General features: G+C 47.9%; 1 protein-coding gene across 2 annotated transcripts in view; it reads left to right on the forward strand.

The window, feature by feature from the left end:
* asic2 (acid-sensing (proton-gated) ion channel 2) overlaps positions 1–20,535 on the forward strand; it is a 276,803-nt gene that overhangs the window by 236,745 nt on the left and 19,523 nt on the right. For both annotated transcript variants that reach the window (XM_030348539.1, XM_030348548.1), the window contains one exon: positions 11,581–11,731. In XM_030348539.1, the coding sequence (XP_030204399.1) occupies positions 11,581–11,731 (151 nt within the window). The remainder of the gene's footprint in view (positions 1–11,580; positions 11,732–20,535) is intronic.

Below are 20,535 nucleotides of genomic sequence, written 5' to 3' on the forward strand. Positions count from 1 at the left end.
CTCTATCCACTGGCCACCCAAAGCGCTTTACAATTATTGCCTCACATTCACCCATTCACGCACACATTCACACACCGACGGCGGAGTCAGCCATGCAGGTTGACAGCCAGCTCGTCGGGAGCAGTTAGGATGAGGTGTCTTGCTCAGCGACACCTTGACACTCGCTAAGAGGAGCCGGGGATCGAACTAGCAATCTTCCAGTTACCAGTAAACCTGCTCTACCTCCTTTGTCGCTCCCGCCCTATAAGCAATAGTTGAGTTTGAAGCCATATCTCACTGTTCGATTGGTGGAGCAGGTTATTTCCAATACCAGTTTTGTTGTTCGCTCATCATGTGCGCTGCTCTGCGGTCTCTGCTGGGGCTCCAAGCGACTGACGAGCAGTGACAAGATTTATTGTACCGCCGGTGCGTCTCCGATGACGGATGGTCGATTCCCTCGTGAAACGGAAGACAAGGGCATAAATCGGTGACAAAAAAAGACCAGAGCGCAATAATTTAAGCCGTTGCAATTTGAAAATGGCTCCCCTCCTTATGTCAAATCCAGGTCTTCTGAATCTAATCTTGATTCTTGGATTTGTACCAGGAATTCACTGCAATGAACCGCAATGAACCACAACGCGCACCGCCGAATTATCCTGCAATGTGTGCTGGGGTCTTAGGCCTGACCTCCCAGTCCATGGGGGTTGAATGAGGTCATGGTCACTCTGAGTTTGATTCACTGTTGGTAACACACAACCAGAGCTTGTGCACTGGACGAGAGAGTAATAAAGACAATCGGAAAGATAGTAAATAGTCCTTTGTCAATGGAATACAAACAGAGAGGTTATGGTTGAGGTTAAATTATATTGTATTAGATTAAAGTGAAGTTGATCGTTAGATGTCTAATGCCGCTTTTCCACCGCACATGTAGCTCGACTCGACTCGACACGACTCGACACGGTAGCAGCACGGGTCGTTTTCCACCGCAAATAGTACCTCCTGGACGTGGGCGGGGTCGGCTGCGCGAAAGGGCCGTGACCCATTTTTTGTACGCGACGCAAACAACACCTACGCAACCCACACATGGACAGAACCCACATAACAACAATGGAGGACATCGATAACATTACTATTATTAGCTGGCATGTTGAAGAAGTTGAAGAAGTGGAATATGTTGGCTGCGGCGCTGCTATGGCTGTTACCAGCATGGTTGCCATGTCGCTCTCGTGACTTCGTCACACTCTCTGGCCAATCAGTGGCCGGCCGTCTGCCGACGTCACCTTTTAGCATCGGCTCAGCCGCTTGGAACCTAGAGCGAGGCGGTACTAGAAAAAGCAGCCACTTCAGGTACCAGATACCATGTTTTCGCGGTGGAAACGCAAAAAATGCGAGCTGAGTCGAGTCGAGTCGTGTCGAGCTGGTACCATGCAGTGGAAAAGCGGCATAATAGTAATATAATAGTAACATTTCATTGGAGATGAATAGAGGACACTTGGTAGGGGGGAGTGCTGAGGCTACAGCTATGTAAAGGTCCATCCCATCGTCGGCAAGGTGGAGTTGCTATAGTAACTGTAAGGGAAGCTGCTAATTCAAGGCATGTTGCTTGCTTGGTGATGGATGACTTGTAAGGATTGAAGTCTCTGGCAGAAACATCAGTTTCTTGTATTGAGTTATCGTTTTGTTGGTTTTTGCGTCGTCTCTAACGAGACAGTGTCAGAAAGGAACATTGGATGACATATTTAGTTCTTCAGCATCATTAATGAGCAACTTGTCGGTCCTGCTGATCGTCTCATCTTGGTTCTCTGGTTTCTCATTTTTCTCCTAAAAACACCAAATTGTCATCTTATTATCACACAAACATTATATTTCTACTTGTATCCAAACCAAATGCATACCTACGAACATCCATAACTTTTTTCTTTATCTTATTAAACCTTTATTTAACCAGGTTAAAGACAAACAATACATTTAGGTTACATTCAAACAAAATCGCCAAATTTTCCCACAGTTAAAAGACAGTTTTGGGGTTTCATTGTGATGGAATTAGACACAGCGACACTTTCCAATGCGTCCATATTCTAGGTCCTTCAGTAATGAGCCAAAGGCATCAAATGCACACTTTAGTAAATAATCGCATACGAGAGCATGTATACGTTGGACATCAATACACCCTTTGTGTTTCACTGAGCAGGGACAGATCTCCTCTTTTTAGATTGTGTTTGCTAGTTGCTATGCTACTGTCGTTGTGCGTGTCAGGGTAGAGATATTCTGGGATGTGACCGCCTCAGGGAAGTCTCTCCAATCATTATAGCTCGACATGTTCACCATCCCACAGAAAAACAATTAAACACCCTCAGGTGCTATTTCTGGCAGGTCTTCTTACCGTATCAGATGAGCCGACTCTGGCATGCCTGCATCCTTTTACGTGATTGAACACGCTGTGATTAACCACACTAAAAACAACCTTTCCCCCTTATCCGTGTGTGCGAGCGAGGGCCGGGCCTCAGCGGGCCGCCATATTGATTGCTCCTGTAGGTTTATCATCCTCTCCAGCGTCTCGCCTTTATGAGTGAATGCTGAGGTTCTGCTCACATGCACCGGCGGCTGCTGCTGCTGCTGTTTAAAATTGTAATTGTGCTCGGGCGCCATTTGACTCCCTCCCTACCTTGACTTCCTTTGGAAACTCCCACGCTGCACTCTCGTTTAGTATTAACGCTTAAGTAGTTTGCCATTGATCAGTGTTTCAGGTTCCCTGCATTGATATTCGGCACTTAAAACCTTAGGTAGAGATGAAAGGCCAGGAGTGCAAGAGCCTCTTTTGAAATCGAACAATGCACGCTTTTCCTCCCTTGTTCTTTGTAAACACATCTAAAACCTCAATGGCTTATCGATTGCTCCAGGAGTCAAGCAGCATGTTTCCTCTCAAAACCCCCCATAATGATCAATCGGTGCGGACAAAAGCAGCGGTAAACCAGGCAACCTCACAGGTGGTAATCTCTTTCAAACCCTCTGCTTCTTCTGGGGGGAAAATATAGCCATTACCCTCGAGCAAAATGTGCAGCTGAAGAATTGACCGCTTTGCTTTGCGTGTCCACGGTGGCCATAAAGAGCACCCTCGCCGCCACACAAACAGAACCCTTACCGCCGTAATCAGGGGCGAAGCTGCGTGGTCCCCTACCTCGTCGTCGTGCGCGGCGGGCCTGACAGTTCATCCATTCGGATTAGGCGTGCGCCATTGTAAGCGATCAGTCGCTGACAGAGTACCCCCCGCCCTGCGCCCATTAGTCAGCCCGTTACACGGGCCATGTCCGAGTCCCCGGCCCGGGAGGACAGGTAAGGGCCGGCGCCCGGCCCCCAGTGAGGGGCCAAGGGGGTCTGGGAGTAATGACTGAGAGGATTGCGGGTTAGATTAATGAGGCTTAGAGGAGCTGGAGGTCCCCGGAGCTTTATCTAGACGTCTAACGCGCACACACAGTCACATACACACACACACACCGGCTTGCACTGACGGGCGCCGGCGTAGGGAATAACTGCAGGAAGAAGACACGCCGCTCCGGGCATGGTGCTCCGCGGCGTGCTGGGAGGGAAAAGGAGTTTCCGTCAGTTTCCATCAGGATTAGTATGGTTGAGACCCCGAAACTGATCTGATATTCCGACGCTGCCAGCCTGCCTTAGAAGGTCAAGATAAAACCGGGGAACGGGGGAATTGGAATGGAAGTTAAAGGTCACGGAGATGAAATGCTGATTACGCTCTCCATGCCGGGGACCACTTTCCCGTTCAATTAAAAACACGACTTCCACCTTTTGTTTCACCTGGCGAACAACAGCAGTAGAGGGGATGATTTCAAGCCTAGCTCGGCTCGCAGTCGGGGGCTGGGTGTCCTTATCATACTGATCAACAGACAAACCCCGGGGCTTGATGGATTACACTGCAGTGCTCCACCTCCTGTGGTGGAGCTTGGGGGTTGGGGGGGCGGGGGGGGGGGAGTCCACTTGGCCCTCAGACCCCAAACTCATCAAGGGACTTTACATTTACATAGCAGCAGCAACAGCAGCAGAGATTCATAGACTGTGCTGCATAGTTCTCGTTTGACCAACATTCACAAGTTAAAAAGACGGAGCCATCATTGTTCAGTCGATTCACCGCTTTGAAGCTGAATTCTGCCCCCCGATCTCCGTCTTGCGCTTTAACAGCACAGTAGGCTTAATGGGCCCTTAGCTGTCTCGTCTCGGTTTTAAATCCAAAGTCATGTGTTTCTGTTTCTTGCAAAACTGTATTTTTGTGCAGCTTTTGTGACAGACTTTTCAAGTGTCAAACCCTTTTCGTACCCCACGCCAGATTAAAAAAAACATTATTGTCACTTTGAGTACAATCAATGCTCGTTTCCAGATGAGATCTCAGCGGGAGTTGTGTAGTATTTATGAAGGAACCCAGTCAAAAGCAACATCATCCAATAAATACACGATGCTTCAATTTCACATGATAAACATGGTATTCTCTTTGTGCATCTGTCATTTATCCTTCCAGACTTTTCTCTGCGTATATTGTTGGAGTGTAGTAGTGATGATTGCTCTCTTACAGCCTCAGTTTCTGTTTTTCCAACAAAGAAAGATTGGAATGGTTAAGACGCCATTGAAAACAAGACGCACAGCGAGTCTGACACGTACTTGAAAGTCGAACAATCTTCCGTTCGAAAAAACATCCAGGGTCGGCCGTACACACTGTGTTTATCATCATTATTATTAACATTGGATCTTGAGAGGACAAAGGGGTCGAGGGGGGATAAGATGTGATTGGAGGGGTAATCTCGGCAGTGTTTGTGTACATCGGAGAAGGGAGATGAGGGCAGCAGCAGGCCTGGCTGTACATAACGATGAGCGTCCACCAGTGTTAGCTTAATCGATGGAGATGTCCTGGCTCAGGTGGAAGAAGCTCTGTCTCCATAACTTCCCCCACATTGACTCCCATCACACTGCAGCAGGGGCTGTTGAGCAAGCGCACACGCCCGGATGTGCGCACACACACAAAGATAACCAATGAGCCCATTTCAGTGACCAGGCTTTCATTTACCTGTCCCTGCAGGAGGGCTTTTCCTCTGCACTGCTCCGTGGTTCCTAAGTCTCTCTTTTACTTTCCTAGCTCTGCTTGCCTCGCTCTCGCTCTCTCTCTCTCTCTCTCTCTCTCTCTCTCTCTCTCTCTATCGCTTGTTCTCTCGCTATCTCTCTCGCTCTCTCGCTCCCTTTCTCTGCCTCACTCTCGCTCTCTCTCTCTGTCTCTCTCCTTCTCTCTCTCTCACTTTCACCCAGCAAGTTATATGTAATAATAATCAAACCTGTCCACTGGTTCAATGGGTTGGTTACTTAAGTTTTACGAAGCGCAGGTTTCAATGTACTCAGTAGCCAGTTTTATGTGGCAAACGTAGGAACTGCATACAAATCCTAACTGTGTGCAAAATAGAGTCAAGGTTATAGTTGCACAGGCCGTCAGAGTCCCCCTAACCCAAGTTAAGAGAGGTTCTGCACAGTTAGGTGAGGTTTAGGGGCCGATAAGCTCGTTGTGTGTGTTTGTGTGTGGTTCTCGGTTTCTCTTAGTTTCTTGCATCTCAATATCTGCTAGATCACTATTTGTTCTTAAAGTCTGAGCTCATTTTAGCTGCTGCCTCTGAGTGGGGAAAACACAGCCCTAACAATTGTTATTTAAAAAAAAAAAATCCTGTTGTTCACTCTAGGTAAACACAGAAAGTATGATTGCTCTGGTCCCTTTTATTTTATTTTTCCTTTCCTTCGTTGTCTTAGTTTGACATTCAATGTTTGTTAACCGTTGACATCAAAATAAAAACGGTTTCCCGTGACGGTAAACCGACAAATACCGCAGCTCACAGGACGACTTCTTCAGACTTAATCTCAGCTTTGAAGTCTCCTCACTGCCAGAGAGGTACTAACAACTGGTAAGCTCCGTCGCATCCAAAACGTCAGTTCCACTCATCTATGGTTTCCCCCTTGGGGTCCCCAGCCTGTCACTGGTATAAATCAGCTCAACAAGGGAACAATCCTCATAAGAGGTTGAGACTCCGGTTCCGGAACATAAAATAAATCCACACCAGTGTTTAGTGTCAGCAGTCTGGATCCGGCCATTAGCGGCCACACCCCCCCCCCGAGCTCAGCCTAATGCGTAAAGTTATCTGGCTCAGTGCACCGGTGGAAGCCAAAACCAGGCAGGACTTAGGCCTCCCCCCCCCCCCTCCCGCCCCCAATACGGCTGTTTGAATTACATGATAATGATAATGGGGATAGTAGGATGTGGAAATTGACTTTACCACGGCCGACTACGGATGGGCTTGTTGCATGAATGTGAAATATGAACAATAGCGATAGCGCAGTCAGCTGCATGCTGTAGTAAATTAATAGCGGGAGTACAAAAGATTCAATATGGATTGAATAGCAATTTTCGGGGTGAGAAAATTGCCTGTGCATAAGGCAGCCCGTGTGTTATCGCATTCATTCAATCATGACGGTGTTGAAATAATGGAAAATTGATTCGGTTTAGACTGGGAAACGTTGCACGGGGTTCCATGTCAACCGGCGTATTCGTTTTTTTTGCTGCATCCCAAATACTAAAGGTGCGTGATGAGGGTCAAATCACTGTGCAGGACCTGCCCTCTTGAACCGGACGTTTCCTCTCTCACTCCTCTGTCTCCATGGCAACAGCTTTAGGAAGAAAAAAAAAAGAGGAGAGGGCCTTTGGAGATACACTTGGTGCTTGAGGGACTTTCTATGGCCGGGGCTGAATGGCTAGACGACACACACTGACAGGGAGAGATAAACAACACGAGGGGGACCAAAATATAGAAGATACAGCCCTCCCTTTCGCACAATTTTTTTTCTCCCAAAGATAATCTGTTTGTTTGTCGTCAAGGGATCGCTGGCCTGCCACTCGTGGAGTTAAAGATAAACGAAACAGGATCAAGTCTGGAGGAAAGCGAGTGAGATAAACTCAAAATGGTGGGGCTCGGTTGACGCTAACAAGTTAAGACCTCAGCGACGCCTCTCGAGGGGAAACAACCGACAGCCAAGGGATATGGCCATTACAGAACACGGCGATTAGTATGGATTTCTTTATTCAATTGTGCACACTCATTCAGTTCCACTTTAGCTCTTCGCCGTAGCCCGCGGCACCTCCTCACTCCACGTTTGACTCGCGTCCGTCCGGCTCGCTGGAGTGACCTTTGGCCGCGACGAGGCGCCTCGCTAATGATTCTGCCTTCCCCCGTCCCGACGCCCTCTCTGCGTGAGCTCTTTTGCGTGTGTGTGTGTACAGACCTCAAAAACAGGGCTCAACCACTCTCCGTCTCCCTGGGAATCACAGCCGACGCTGGTGAATACCAATTAGCCGTAGATTGCAGTTGAAAGGCGTCGTTTTTTAATTGGCAGCCCTCTGGTCTTCCCACTAGCTCCGGGGTCGGGATGAGGTATCTTTTTCCGATCTTTCTGACGGCTCCGACGCTCCGACCTCTCGCTGGCGTGTCGAGGACGAGTTCGGCGGACGGCTTAGCATGTCGGGCGGTTGACTGTTGTCGACAGAGCTGACGCGGGCTGTCTCGTTGGCGAGTAGAGAACAAGAACCACCGCCGTGAGGCCGTGCTGCGACTTTGAGCACCAACTGATGTCTGTGATGACGTAGGGGCTCATGAGAAGACGATTCATGGTGTGATGGTGATGATACGTGATGGGATGCTTCAGGATTTAGGGATTTACGATGGAGATAGCATCTGTAACTCTTTGATAATGATACGTTTTGCTCTTGGCAAGGGCTGGGTCGTTATTTATTTACTTCTGGGTCTTCGTAGAGGTCCCTGGGGACCGTTACAACCGGACCGACTGTGGTTGCGCAAAAACAAGTCTTTTCCTTAACTTATTTAACAAAGTTAAAACCTTAAATGGGTTCACTACCCCGGCTTTAAACATTTGTTTTTGGTTTACTGGATGCATATTTGATATCGGTTTGGCAATACCACACATAATGTTCAAAGGTTTTCATCGTGACTGAACATAAGTGATGAGCTTTTTTTTTTACAATGCAGTTTACAACTGTACCTCACCATTGTAGTCGTTCCAGGTGCATGCTGGACTAAACGCAAAGTGCCTTCCCAGCCCACTGGCACAACAACACAAACAACATAAAACGGCAAAGCTTTAATTCCCCCTGCTGACGTGCCAAAGATATCCTTCCCACAAACACAAGCGGTGTTAACCGGCATCTACATTTTACAGCAAGTCGGAGGGTCTGTGGGTGAACTCCCCGACACGGTGAATCTGTAGCGGTGCTATCAAGTTAGACACAGACACAGCGTCATCCCCTCGTTCCAATTCAGCTCCTCTTGCCATATCACAAGGAGCTCTGCTCCATTATTGACAAACACTTTGGAAGGAACAAACTCAGGAATACACAGACCAGAGTTACACACCACATACCCTGCCTGCCGCATTGTGAAAGCTATCTTGTCAAAAAAAGGGAGGGTTTGCACTTATTTTTTCGGGTCTGGCAGAGAAAGGGTTTGTGTGGCGTTTCATACCTTGTGGACCTGGTTGGGGAGTCATTACTTTCTGCTGTCTGACAGGGCCCGTCCTAGCTCGAGGATGTGGGGGAGAGGGGGTATTATATGGGCGGCAAAGGGGGGACGGTTGGAAGGGTGAAACGGGAAAGGGTACACAGCCCAGTTCCAGGGTTGTGATGCGTTTGTTAGCACTTTGTCAGCCGAGGCGCTGAAAGGGGTTATGGCGTGTGATGTCCGACGGGACGAAGGACCGTGGCCGTGGCCGCATGCCAGACATCGTTACACCTGACAGAAAGGGAACAGAGACCTCAGAGTTGTTCTGTACTACGCACTTCCACAAACAAGAGGCTCTTCTAAAGGGAGATAGGAATGTGAGAAGTGAGAAGGACGCATGCAGAGGACATGGCGGGGAGGGGGGGCTACAACAGAGAGAAACGCTTCTTAGCAGCTAACACACACACAAATTATTTACTTGTTTGTTATGTGCACAGACGGGGTTGAGCACCCAATGCCTGTGGGTTTTCTAACTGCTCAGTTAAGGCCCTTAACTGAGCAGATAAGGGTTAAGGGTTGAAGGGAATCGGATGTCTGTAAAGGCAGCTGACAGCCAATTTAATTAAGCTTTCCTCAACAGAGATCATTGAAAAATCATACATTATGGTACACATTAAGCCTCTGCTGCATCGCATATGGTTTGTGTCATGTGCTGCTGGATGTTGCTGTCACTGTTTTGTTGATAGCTTTAAAGGAACAGTGTGTTGATTGAAATGGCATCGATGGAAACAGACTTGGCCGAAATGCTACAGATGCTATTCACACTGGACCTTTTAGAAATGGACAGAGATACAGAGAGAGAGAGAGGCATACCGGCAACCTTACGATTTGATTTCTCAAGAATTGAAACGTTGGAAAAGTTTTCTATTTGTGGCAGGCATGTCTGCAAAAATGCATGCAGGTTGTTGAAGGGTACTCTGCTATGTCCTCGGGCGAGGGCATATCGGCCACACAGCTGTGTCTTCAGAGAACTCTTTTGTGCATTGAAGGCAAGGCCGCATACAGAAGCAGAGGGCGACGAATGTGTCTACGATATTGCTTTGAATGATTGCTGCTCTATGTTTGTATGTGCAAACACTATCTGTCTGGACAAGACTCATCTGGGCTGTCACATTCCAAACCATCCCTGGCAGAGCCTGAGTTACATTTCATTAAATTGTTTACAGGTGTCTGCCTCTTCTACCGTGTGCTTGTCCTCCCAAATCCTCTGCCACAGAAAAATATATATATCCCCAAACTCGGTATCGGTAAACAAACCCGAATTTAACCCGACACCCGAATGCATTTTAATGTCACACTTTGTTCTGCAGAGCTCTGGCAATTTATCGCCAGGCGTTTATGGAACACCGATTCGTATCTGCATCTGTCAAAGCGAATCTGCAGGCAGCAGGCGTGTAGCGACTTTACAATGTGCTGCTTTGCTTCCTTCCACCCAAAATCCCCAAATGTGGCAGTGGTCATAGCCCGGTTATCCATCAGCCTGACGGAACGGCCGGGAGAGGGCCAGCATCAGCACGCACCACAACAGGGGGGGGAGAATTTGCGACATGCATACATACAGCATAGTGGTTAAGGACTTCACCAGGTTTTCACCAAATTGGTAAATCAATCAGGCACCTGTGAGCTCGCGATTCTGACGGCTTTAATTCGGCCGTACATTGATTCCAATGAGCTGTTTTATTTTTATGTTCTACAAGGATTCCATCAATCATGTACTCTCCGACTGTCAGACGTTGATGAAAGTGGTGAGAGGGATTAATATGCATGGGAGACCACACAACTAGCCTTTCGTTTGCATGTTGTTCCGACCGAGCATAAACACACACTCTTTCTCTCTCTAACTCTCTCTCTCTCTCTCTCTCTCTCTCTCTCTCTCTGTCCTCTTCATTTGCTTGCTACCTCTTGCTCTCTCTCTGTCTCTCTCTTTATTTCTCTCTCTCTCTCTCTCTTGCACAATCTCTCTCTATCGCTCTCTCTTTCTCACGCACACACAAAGACTCACAGACGTCGTGTACACGCGAAACGAAATAAGCTGCGTTCAGCAATTTCAAAATAATCTATTATTCATAATATGGTTTAAAGTAATTTGGAAGTCGACTCCAGTCACACGCACACACACACACACACACAAACCCGCAAACGCACACACACACACACACACACACACACACACACACACCCTATGAACCCACATAGCCCTCAAGAAATAACATTGAGCTATCGTTGAGCATAGAGAGAAATGGAAAGAGGTAAATGGGTTTCTAATCCTCCCAATCCTTCACAACCAATGACAGGTCCTACACAGCTTTTAAGTGATTACGTGGGAAATTTTGAAGGTTTTTTCTGCCCTCACTTTCCATCTCTTTGGAACCTGAAACCAAATCCCTCGATCTACCATGGCCATTAAGCAAGCAAGGGAAAGCAGACAGTTTCGAGTGCCCCTTCTGCAGATTATGTTGGTTCATTATTATTGTCTGAGGTCGCGGCGGCTGTACTTGTTTTTGTTTCAGCTCTATTAGCGGTGAGCGCGGTCGCTGAGGGTTCACGAGGCGCGCCCGCTGGCCTTCCCTTGATCCGTCGATACGGCTCCTCTCTGTTTTCCGAGCGAAAGATGAGATTGGAACAGGAGGACGCTGTGGTGCTGTCAACGGGGCCAGATGAGCCCGCCTCTGGGCCATTGGCCCTCTTCACCTCCACAGATTGTTTGGCGGCAAAGTGTGCGTCGTCTGTTGTTTTTAGGAGCATGTTCTATTAAATGATTACTCTAATCTCTCTCTTTCTCTCTCTCTCGCCCTCTCTCTCCCTCTCTCTCCCCCTCTCTCTCTCTCTCTCTCTCTCTCCCGCCCTCTCTCTGCCCCCCCTCTCTCTCTCTTTCTCTCTCTCTCGCCCTCTCTCTCCCTCTCTCTCCCCCTCTCTCCCCATATCTCTCTCTCTCTCCCCCACCCCCCTCTCTCTCTCTCTCCCACTCTCTCTCTCTCTCATCTCTCTGCAGGTGTTCACCAGGTATGGGAAGTGCTACATGTTCAACGCGGTGGAGGAGGGGAAGAGCCTCCGGACCACCATGAAGGGGGGCACGGGGAACGGCCTGGAGATCATGCTGGACATCCAGCAGGACGAGTACCTACCGGTGTGGGGGGACACAGGTAGGAGACCACCTCTATACACACTAGTACCGACCAGGTAGGAGACAGAGACCATCTCCATGCTACTCTAGTCCAAGCCAGCTAGGGCCGGAGACCACCTAAACACTAGTACCTGCCAGGTTGGGCCTGAGACCACCTACACACTAGAACCTGCCAGGTAGGCCGTGAGACCACCTACACACACATCAAGAGGTAGGGCCTGAGACCACCTACACACACATCAAGAGGTAGGGCCTGAGACCACCGACACACACATCAAGAGGTAGGGCCCCTGAAAGTGGATGAACTTTTCTACTGTCTCCGTTCTACTTGCAAACCCAAGCCGCGGCCTCTCCCAATCAAAAGTAAACTCAAAGCTATTCCCATTCCTGCATCTCTTAAGTGACAATGATTTAATCATTATCTTGACTGTTAAAACAGCAAAAATAATTAATAGGAGCGTACCACACCAATGGGGAAAACACATTCAAAGTTTTAATCATCTAAATTGCTAATTTAGCACACGCTTTGTAATGGTAAACCAAACTTTCAACATGAAAGGAGAGTCTACTACTGCTGTAAAGTGGGGCAGGGTGAGTAGCTGAAACAGAGACGACCGCAGTATATGGAGGAAGGGAATGGAAGTACGTAAGTAAGAGGATTGGAGATCCATAGGGACTCTGCAGACACTATAGTGAAGGGTTGCTCTTTCTAGCGTCAAAGAGCCATCGATAGAAGAGGCCTAATTCAGACGTACATTGTTCATTCAGAAGCCACTAGTGTTTAAAATGAACCGCATCATTTATTGACAACACTTTTGGCGATCGGACACCATCAAACGATTCTTCACGGGGACGATGGATCTATGAAGTGTGCCGGCAGATCACTCTCCTCCTGATGGTGTCTAGAGGCTGGTGGGGGTGTGGTCGTGGATTGAGTGCTTCGACCCTGGAGGACATAATCTCTTCCTCCGCAGACAGGTGGAGTTTTTTACATGGCCTGGTGGTGAAGGGGATGGAGGAGGGCTGAGTCTTGATGAAAACAACAGACAAGTGACAGGCATGAATGACAGATTACATCTATATACTCGGTGGCGCACGGTGGTACTCCTGTTAATGAATGAGGTCCTGATTGGTTGAGAGAGCCTGTGATGACCGCGTGGGAATTCAGAACCAGACATAGAGCTATGAGAAATAGAAGGCGAATGTCGTCTTCCTGATTTAACTTTTTCTTTAGCTACGTTTGTGGTCCTCACCAGACACTATTCATTCAAGAGGGGATATTGCTGTTATTTCCCCGTCAAAAGCCCAGTCAGCAGTCAGTGTCCTCTGAGGATCGTAGATGATTTGGAAGGTACTTATGGCCGTTATTTATGTACGAGGGAGGGAATCAATGCGGTGTTGCACTTAGGGACTCAATAGGCTTTGAAGGTCACTCCTTAAAAGCACCGTGGAATTCAGCTTTTCAACCAAAAAATAATTTAATTCCTTCCTTTAATTCCAATCAGTGTATCTTCCTCTTCGTTTATCACGGCCGTACAGACGGGCTTAACATTTGTCTGACTGCGCATCTTGAGGTGAAAAATCTTTTCCCTTTTAATCTCAATATCTATATCCGCTGTGCGTCTCTTCGCATAATCCTGCGCTTCAAATCGTATTGTCATGCATAACTTGTCTAAGCTGCAATCAGCAACTTTGGCTTTTCTGCCCAGCACTGTGTCCTAAAACTGAGCACTAGTCGGTCGACTGTTGCCTTTGCCATTTGCTGAGCATAGCAGCACAAAGAAGCCAACTTTCTGATAGTTATACTGTTAACTAGGATCTTGAATCAGTGCGGTGTATTAAAAAACCCTCTACGTGGTCCCAGGCAAGCCTCCAAAAGACTCTAAACACATTAAAAATGATTGGGTTTTATGTTTGAAAATGTTAACGTCATTGGATAAAAATGTGTTTTCAAATATTATTGTGAGCCTTCTATTAAGCCTCCTGGTGTAATGAATAAATCATATTTTAATGCTTGTATTTATCCTTCTGGCTGCTCTTGTAATTGTATTTTAGTTTTTTTGGTAAACACACCCGTCCTCACCATATATTATATTCATATATAACATAACGTTATGTGTTTCCACCTCCCGTGGAGAGAGTTTTAAAGAGAGACACCACCCTGAGCAGGCTCAGTTGAGACCAGCTCACGTCTGAGTCCTGATACAGACCGTGGGTCTGGGGAGGAGTCCTGCTGTCTCCGGCTGGGACTGGGAACCAAACAGACGGACTCTTTGTCAATAGCCTGTGATCCTGGATCAGAAGCTCGGATCAGCGAGCTGACTCTACCCTGTACAGCTTCTCCGTACTACAGAGGATGTGATGTATTCACGCTTTCTGCACCGGAGCCACCCCCATGCCGTCTGCACAGGGGTCCCCTCTGACAATCGTGTTCTTTCCCCCTCCCTTATGGAATTAATTAGCCTGAAGTTGCTGAGTCACCCACTTTCTGACACACACACACACAGATAAACGCACACACACACACAGACACACACACACACACACACTTACACACAAACACGCACATAGAAACACACACACACACACACAAACGAGCGAGCACACACGCACGCACAAATGTGAGCACATACACCACACAGTCAGCTGCCCATCTCCCATCCATTATCTCCGTTCCCCCCAGCTACCTGTCTCCAGCCCTTGTCACTATTCGACTGGGCTCAGCCGCTAATGGAAGACAGTCCTTCTATTTCTGCCCCAGTTGTTCTGGCTTTGTTATCGTGCTATCCATACCTTATCTCGGCAAAGGGGAAAAGAAAGACACAAATAAAACATATTTTTGTTGATTTGGCATATTTGAGCAGGCAGACAAAAGGCAAATAAAATTTTCGGAAGCCCAACGCGCTTCCAAATTTTGTAGGCTGTTAGTCATTGTCCAATCGAGATGAACATCGCACTGTGGTGTAATAAATCAAAGTCATCGGGCTGCAGCCTCACTACACAGGCCAGGACAAAAGACTCAATGATTCATTTTTGTTTGCGTTTTGGGGAATCATTTACCATCTCTTCTGATCCGCTTCGATCCCCTGATTGTAATGTGACGTGTGTCTGCTCAAAATGTGTTCTGTCGCTTTGGCTGATGCTGTGTGGACTAGCTAAAACGCTACATCGTAGCACACTTGGGTTTGCTGGATCTAGTGGCGGAAGGCTGATTTAGTTTAATGTGCAAAGGGGGAGAGTAGGAGTGTGCCCTGCAGAGTCATCTCCCCTCTCCAGCGACTGTGGCACAGAATGCACTTCATTTGTGTTGAATATTTAATGTCACATTTATAGATTACATTTTTAATGTCACAGTTGGTCGCTAACAGGAAAGAGCGTTTCTGGTGGCTGGTTTTGTTTCGCCTTTGTTTTCTTTAGTTAAAACGACGAGATTGTGTCTCCTTTCCCCCGGTGGTCACATTAGCCGTGTCTGACCGGGTCTGTTGCCTGGATACCGGGCGTTGATAAACTGCGCTGATCGTGGCGTGATGATCGCCCCGTCGTGATGAAGGAAGTAATGGCCTGCTGTCGGGGTGACTTACCCTCGCATCCCGCGTAGACCCCGCACCTCCTGAGATATCCATACCCCCCGCAGAGCGATAACTTGATCGGGCTCTGGTCTGTGGCGTATATTACATCGTCTTCAGTTCACGGAGTTCATATGTGTGTCGTCGGGTACCATAGTTGGTAGAGGCGGAGCTGGTGTGGTATAGATGTATTCAAGGTGGTTTATTAAACATGCTTAGCATATCACTCACACGACAACCATCAAGACAACCAGCCCGGTTTACTGAAGCTGCTGTTGTTGTTAAACGGTTCGGGGCAAAGGGAGCAGTTGAAACCCAGCGTGCGAGGGAATCTGCCCTCCCATAAAACAAGATCGTCCCGGTTGTTTTACGGCGGTCGAGATTGGCAGTCGGGTAAAAAACAAGGAACCACAACGGCATTGTGGCTCGGCTATAAATAAGAAATATTGGGCTTATCAAAATCCAAATGAATACTTTTTATGAGATACTTTATTAGTGCCGTTTACGGTCACGTGAAGGTCTGTTCTCATTCTGCTCACGGTGGGGCCGTTACCTGGGAGTCCTTCTGCTCTGTCCTCCGAGCCGGTCCACGAGTAGTTGTGTCTGAGCCAAAACGTGAGACGTTTGTCTCACAAACGTTCAGGACGCATTGGTCCTGGGTTTGACCTTTTCAACACCAGACCGAGTCTGGACGTGGGAGAATGCAGGTCGTTTGTCTCTGGGACTACAGGCCAGAACGCAGGTTTGCAACTTTTCTATACTTTACCACTGGGAGCCATGTTGGGTATCTGACCTTGGATGTCTGACAGGAAGTCTCTCATCTGGAAACTCTCCAGATTTCCATTGCACAGTCAAATCTCAAAGCGTGTCTCTGGGTAGAGTGGGCTGCAGCCGAGGGGCTCTTCGGTTTGAGAAAAATGTTCAAGTTATTCAGACTATGCCACTGAAAGGCGAGCTGGAACGGCTGTTTCACGCTTGTGTTGTTCCAGCTTGCTCACCACGGCCTGATGCTTCTCACACAACGCTAACTAGTTGTATTTTAACTTCGATAAAGACCCTTGTTGATTTCCAGTTGGCTGCTGTGTTTCGTTAAATTGAAGTCGGCAGCACCAACACAAATATATCTAACAAGTAGTGAAGGGAAGGGCGTGTGGAAGTGATGAACGTGGTGTTGTGTCTCCGTCTAAGGGGCTGGTTCTGTGTGAGTGAGGAGGGTTTCATGGTGTCACGGGGCTGGGTCGGATAAGCGGCCTCACCCCGTCAACCACTGGGATCGGAGCTCCAGCCAGCTTGTTTGTTGAGGATCAAGGAGGCTTCAAGGCCGGGTCTTTGCACTGTGTTGAATCTGTTTCAGACCACGTCAAACCACATCTTCCCCCATGTCAGCTCAATTCTTTGGGAAAGGCATTAGGAAATATATTGACATTATGTTTTGGGAATTAGAGTCAGAATGTGTATCCATGTTTTAGTAATTTCCTTGCTTGGTGTTTCACAAGACAGCCTCCCCGTTCACAGTTGAACGGTTCTTCCATTCAGATAATACAACTTCTATCCATCGGTCCTGGTGCGGTGGATAGCATTGTGCGTGTGGGCCCAAAAGAAGGACATTTCAGTGTGGCTTTTTCATTTCTGAGGTAGGTTTTCACCAACTGTAAGTGTCGTTTCTGTTCTCGGCAGTTACCTCTTGATGAATGGAGCTTTTCATTTTCAATTCTCCATCCATGTATTTTAGTATTTTTGGACATTGAGCCAGACCAAATCTGTATTGGTTCCACCGCCAGTATCTGCGATACTCGCTAAATCAAATCCTGGAGAGGTAGTTTAGTTCTGCGGTAATATAGTGTTGTCTGCTTGGGAATATATCTTATATTCAAAGCATTAAGGCAGTTTCACACAGTGTGTATGTATGTCTGTGTGTGTGTGTGTGCTTGTCTGTGTGTCTGTTTGTGTCTGTCTGTCGGTCGGTGTGTGTGTGTGTGTGTGTGTGTGTGTGTGTGTGTGTGTGTGTCTCGGTCTGTGTCCGTCTGTGTGTGTGTGTGTGTGTGTGTGTCTGTATGTTTGTGTATGTGTGTGGTCTCCTTGTTCAGACACAGCCAGGACATGGTATCTGAGGTGAACTGGGCTGGTTGTTGTTCTCATCCTTCTCCGTCTACTATTGAACATCCTGCTATTGGCTCAACAGGACAGCAGCACCGGGGTGGGGGGGGGGTGGGGGGGGGGGGGGGGGGGGGGGGGGGGAGTGGTCTGACACCTGGGTCGTCGCCAGAGCGGGAAACAGATCGATTACGCTCTGGGATTCTGCCAGTGCTAAAGTCTCTAGAGGTGGACCTGTTCACAGTGTTTGATTTATCACTCGATACTTTTGATTTGTGACTACGGATGTGTGTGTGTGTGCTTGTGTTTGTCTGTGGATGCCTGTGTACATGTGTATATGTGTACATTGTGGGCGTTTGTGTTTGCGTGTTCATTGTGTGCGTGTGCCTGTGCGCTTCAGGGCTCCCGCCGTACTCATTGTACCAGCAGACACACAAGGGCTCATTTGGCCTGATATAACCTTTTGCTGCGTGCCTCTGTGGCATTAGAATCACAAAGCTGCAGCAGCTCGCTCTAGAGGCCTCTGTGGGCCATGGATGATTGCAGCAGGCCAGCAGACACAGGGCAGACCACAGAGGGAAAGGTGGCCACTTGGTATTTGCATTTGTTTTGTTCTTCCGGTGGGATGAATAACACTCACACACTCACAAAGATACATGAGACTCTATGTGTCTGCTATGCACACACACGCACAACCAGACACAGCCTGGGCCACGTCAACGGATACAGATACACAAAGACACACGAGAATCGGCAGAAGTTCTAACGCACGTACACAGAGAAAAAGAGCAAGATTCATCCGTTTCTAGAATCCCCGGGGAAGCATGAGAGTGCAACACCATCATTTATTTTAATCAAGGTTTATTCAGCGATTGAATACAAGTTGATCGCATTGGGACTGGTTAGGATGGCTTCCCTTTGTCAGGCCACCCACAGTGGAACCCGGGATCTGTTTTGGGAGGTTTAAGACGGGTAACGAAGGAGGGAGGCGCTGATGAAATTTTCAGCAACACAATGTGTATTCCGCCCTGGCCAAACACACAACAATCACACTATCCTTCCTTTCTCTTGATCACCAAAGATCAGAGGGGCTGTCTTGACACGCCCGCGATCGCTTTCCTTTGAGGACCGACGATGAAACACACATGCAGGCAAACTCAGTGACGCACATAGAGACACACAGATACGCATGCACATACTCTTGGCTGTCAAGTAAGGATTGTCATTGCTGGCGTTCAGGTGCCAATACATGGGCTGTGAAGGCCTTGGCTGGCACAACACAATCTGCTGTAGTTGGAACAAGCGAATTGGGGGGTAGCTGGCTTTGCCCTCCTTATACACACGCGTGCACGCACATTCACTCACGCAGGCAGCAGGCAGGCAGAGATACAGATACACATATACACACGTACAGGCGCACATACAGACACAAACACACACACACACACACACACATATACACACAAACGCACAGACCAAACACACACACAAACACATACAGGCACAGACACACTCTCACACACACACAGTGCTTTTACATGGGACAGCTAGATCGGATTAAACGTTATACAGATCTTTGCTACTCGAACGGACCGTGTCAATTATCCGAACGTACATGGCCTTTAAGAGATCGGATAATGGCCGGAGCATGGCTGAATCCGCTACCCCAGGTGGCGCTGTAGCCCTTCAACAAGTGGTTATAGAGCAACTTTCGGTTGACCTCTACGTCCCAGCAACAGGAAACTCAGGCGGCATTCGAGAAAGATGTTTTCAGTAGACAGCTGTCAGTTCACTTCGGCGGCGGAGCAGCGACAGGAGTCCAGCCGGAGGAGTCCGCATACAACCGAGAGGTCGGAACAATGGAGCGTCAGAGGAATGACATGGACCCGAAGTGAACTGACAGCTGTCCCGCAGACGGCGACGATCCCTTTCTCCTCCATGTAGCGTTTCAATCTGGACTTCAGAGCGTCAAAGCCAAAGTTCCTTTCCCCCCAATTCCTTCTCCACCATTGCCGAGATAACTCTCGCTACGAGTCTTTGTTGTGGAAGTACCAGAGAGTCGGAGAACCCGACGCACACTCTTTAAGATTCATAATATCAGAGAATATCCCCGTCAGTTCGGTCGCGGCGCAATCAATGAATAAAGATCGAATACACGTCAAAAGAAAAAAACGTTTAGTTTGACAGATGTGCCAGAAGTTACTTCTTTGCAACCTCGTTGATGACCAACATTTAAGAAAAACTTGACGTGTAATTCAGCCTTGGGTGAAATCGAAGCGTACTGTGTACTGGATGCATGTTGATGATACACTTCTTATAGGGGGTAATGGCATGACACCGGCTTCCTCCATCTTCTGCGTCACCTTTTTAAAAATTGTAATCTTGTTTTCCGACGACGATAACCATAAACATATAAAGAAATAATAAAATATTTATATTTATGAAGAAATGAGAATTGTTTATATGTCTATGGCGACAACATCACGACTTCCGTCTCCTTCTACTTCCGGCTCACGTCCCCCGGCCTCAAGATCTCGAGCATGCGCAGAATGCGATATCCGATAACGAGTTACGAAGCAGGTTAACATGCAGGTAGTGATCGGACTATGATCGAGTTATCCAGGTGTTCTTATCCGATCTCGCTTGTCCGTTCATGTACCGATTTCGGTCCGAAGTAGATCGGGAAAAGGTGTTTACATGCGTTTTAAAAGTCTGGTTGAGGTCTTATTCGATTCTTTATCCGATAATTACTCTGCATGTAAACGCAGTGACAGACACACACACACACACACACACACACACACACACACACACACACACACACACACACACACACACACACAACAAATACCTAGGCTTGACTGCGGGCGCAAACGAAATGCAGTGCAAACATTTTCACAAACAAAATCATTTGTATTGGTTATTCAGTGCACACACACACTCACAGAGAAATACATAAATCCACACACACATCCCAGCGGCCGCCTGCCCAGTTTCCGACCGAGAGAGCTCCGAGCCGGCGCCTCAGGAGACGAGAGCCCTGATTGGGCGTCAGGGCGGAGGTTTTATTAAAGGTGGAGGAGCTATTTCAGCCTTTAGTGGGGCCAGAGTAGGCCGCGGGGCCACACTGCGCTCTGCCCTGTGAGAAGGAACCCAGATTTAA

This window comes from Gadus morhua, chromosome 2 (genome assembly GCF_902167405.1).
Source record: "Gadus morhua chromosome 2, gadMor3.0, whole genome shotgun sequence".
In the NCBI taxonomy this organism is placed as follows: Eukaryota; Metazoa; Chordata; class Actinopteri; order Gadiformes; family Gadidae; genus Gadus; species Gadus morhua.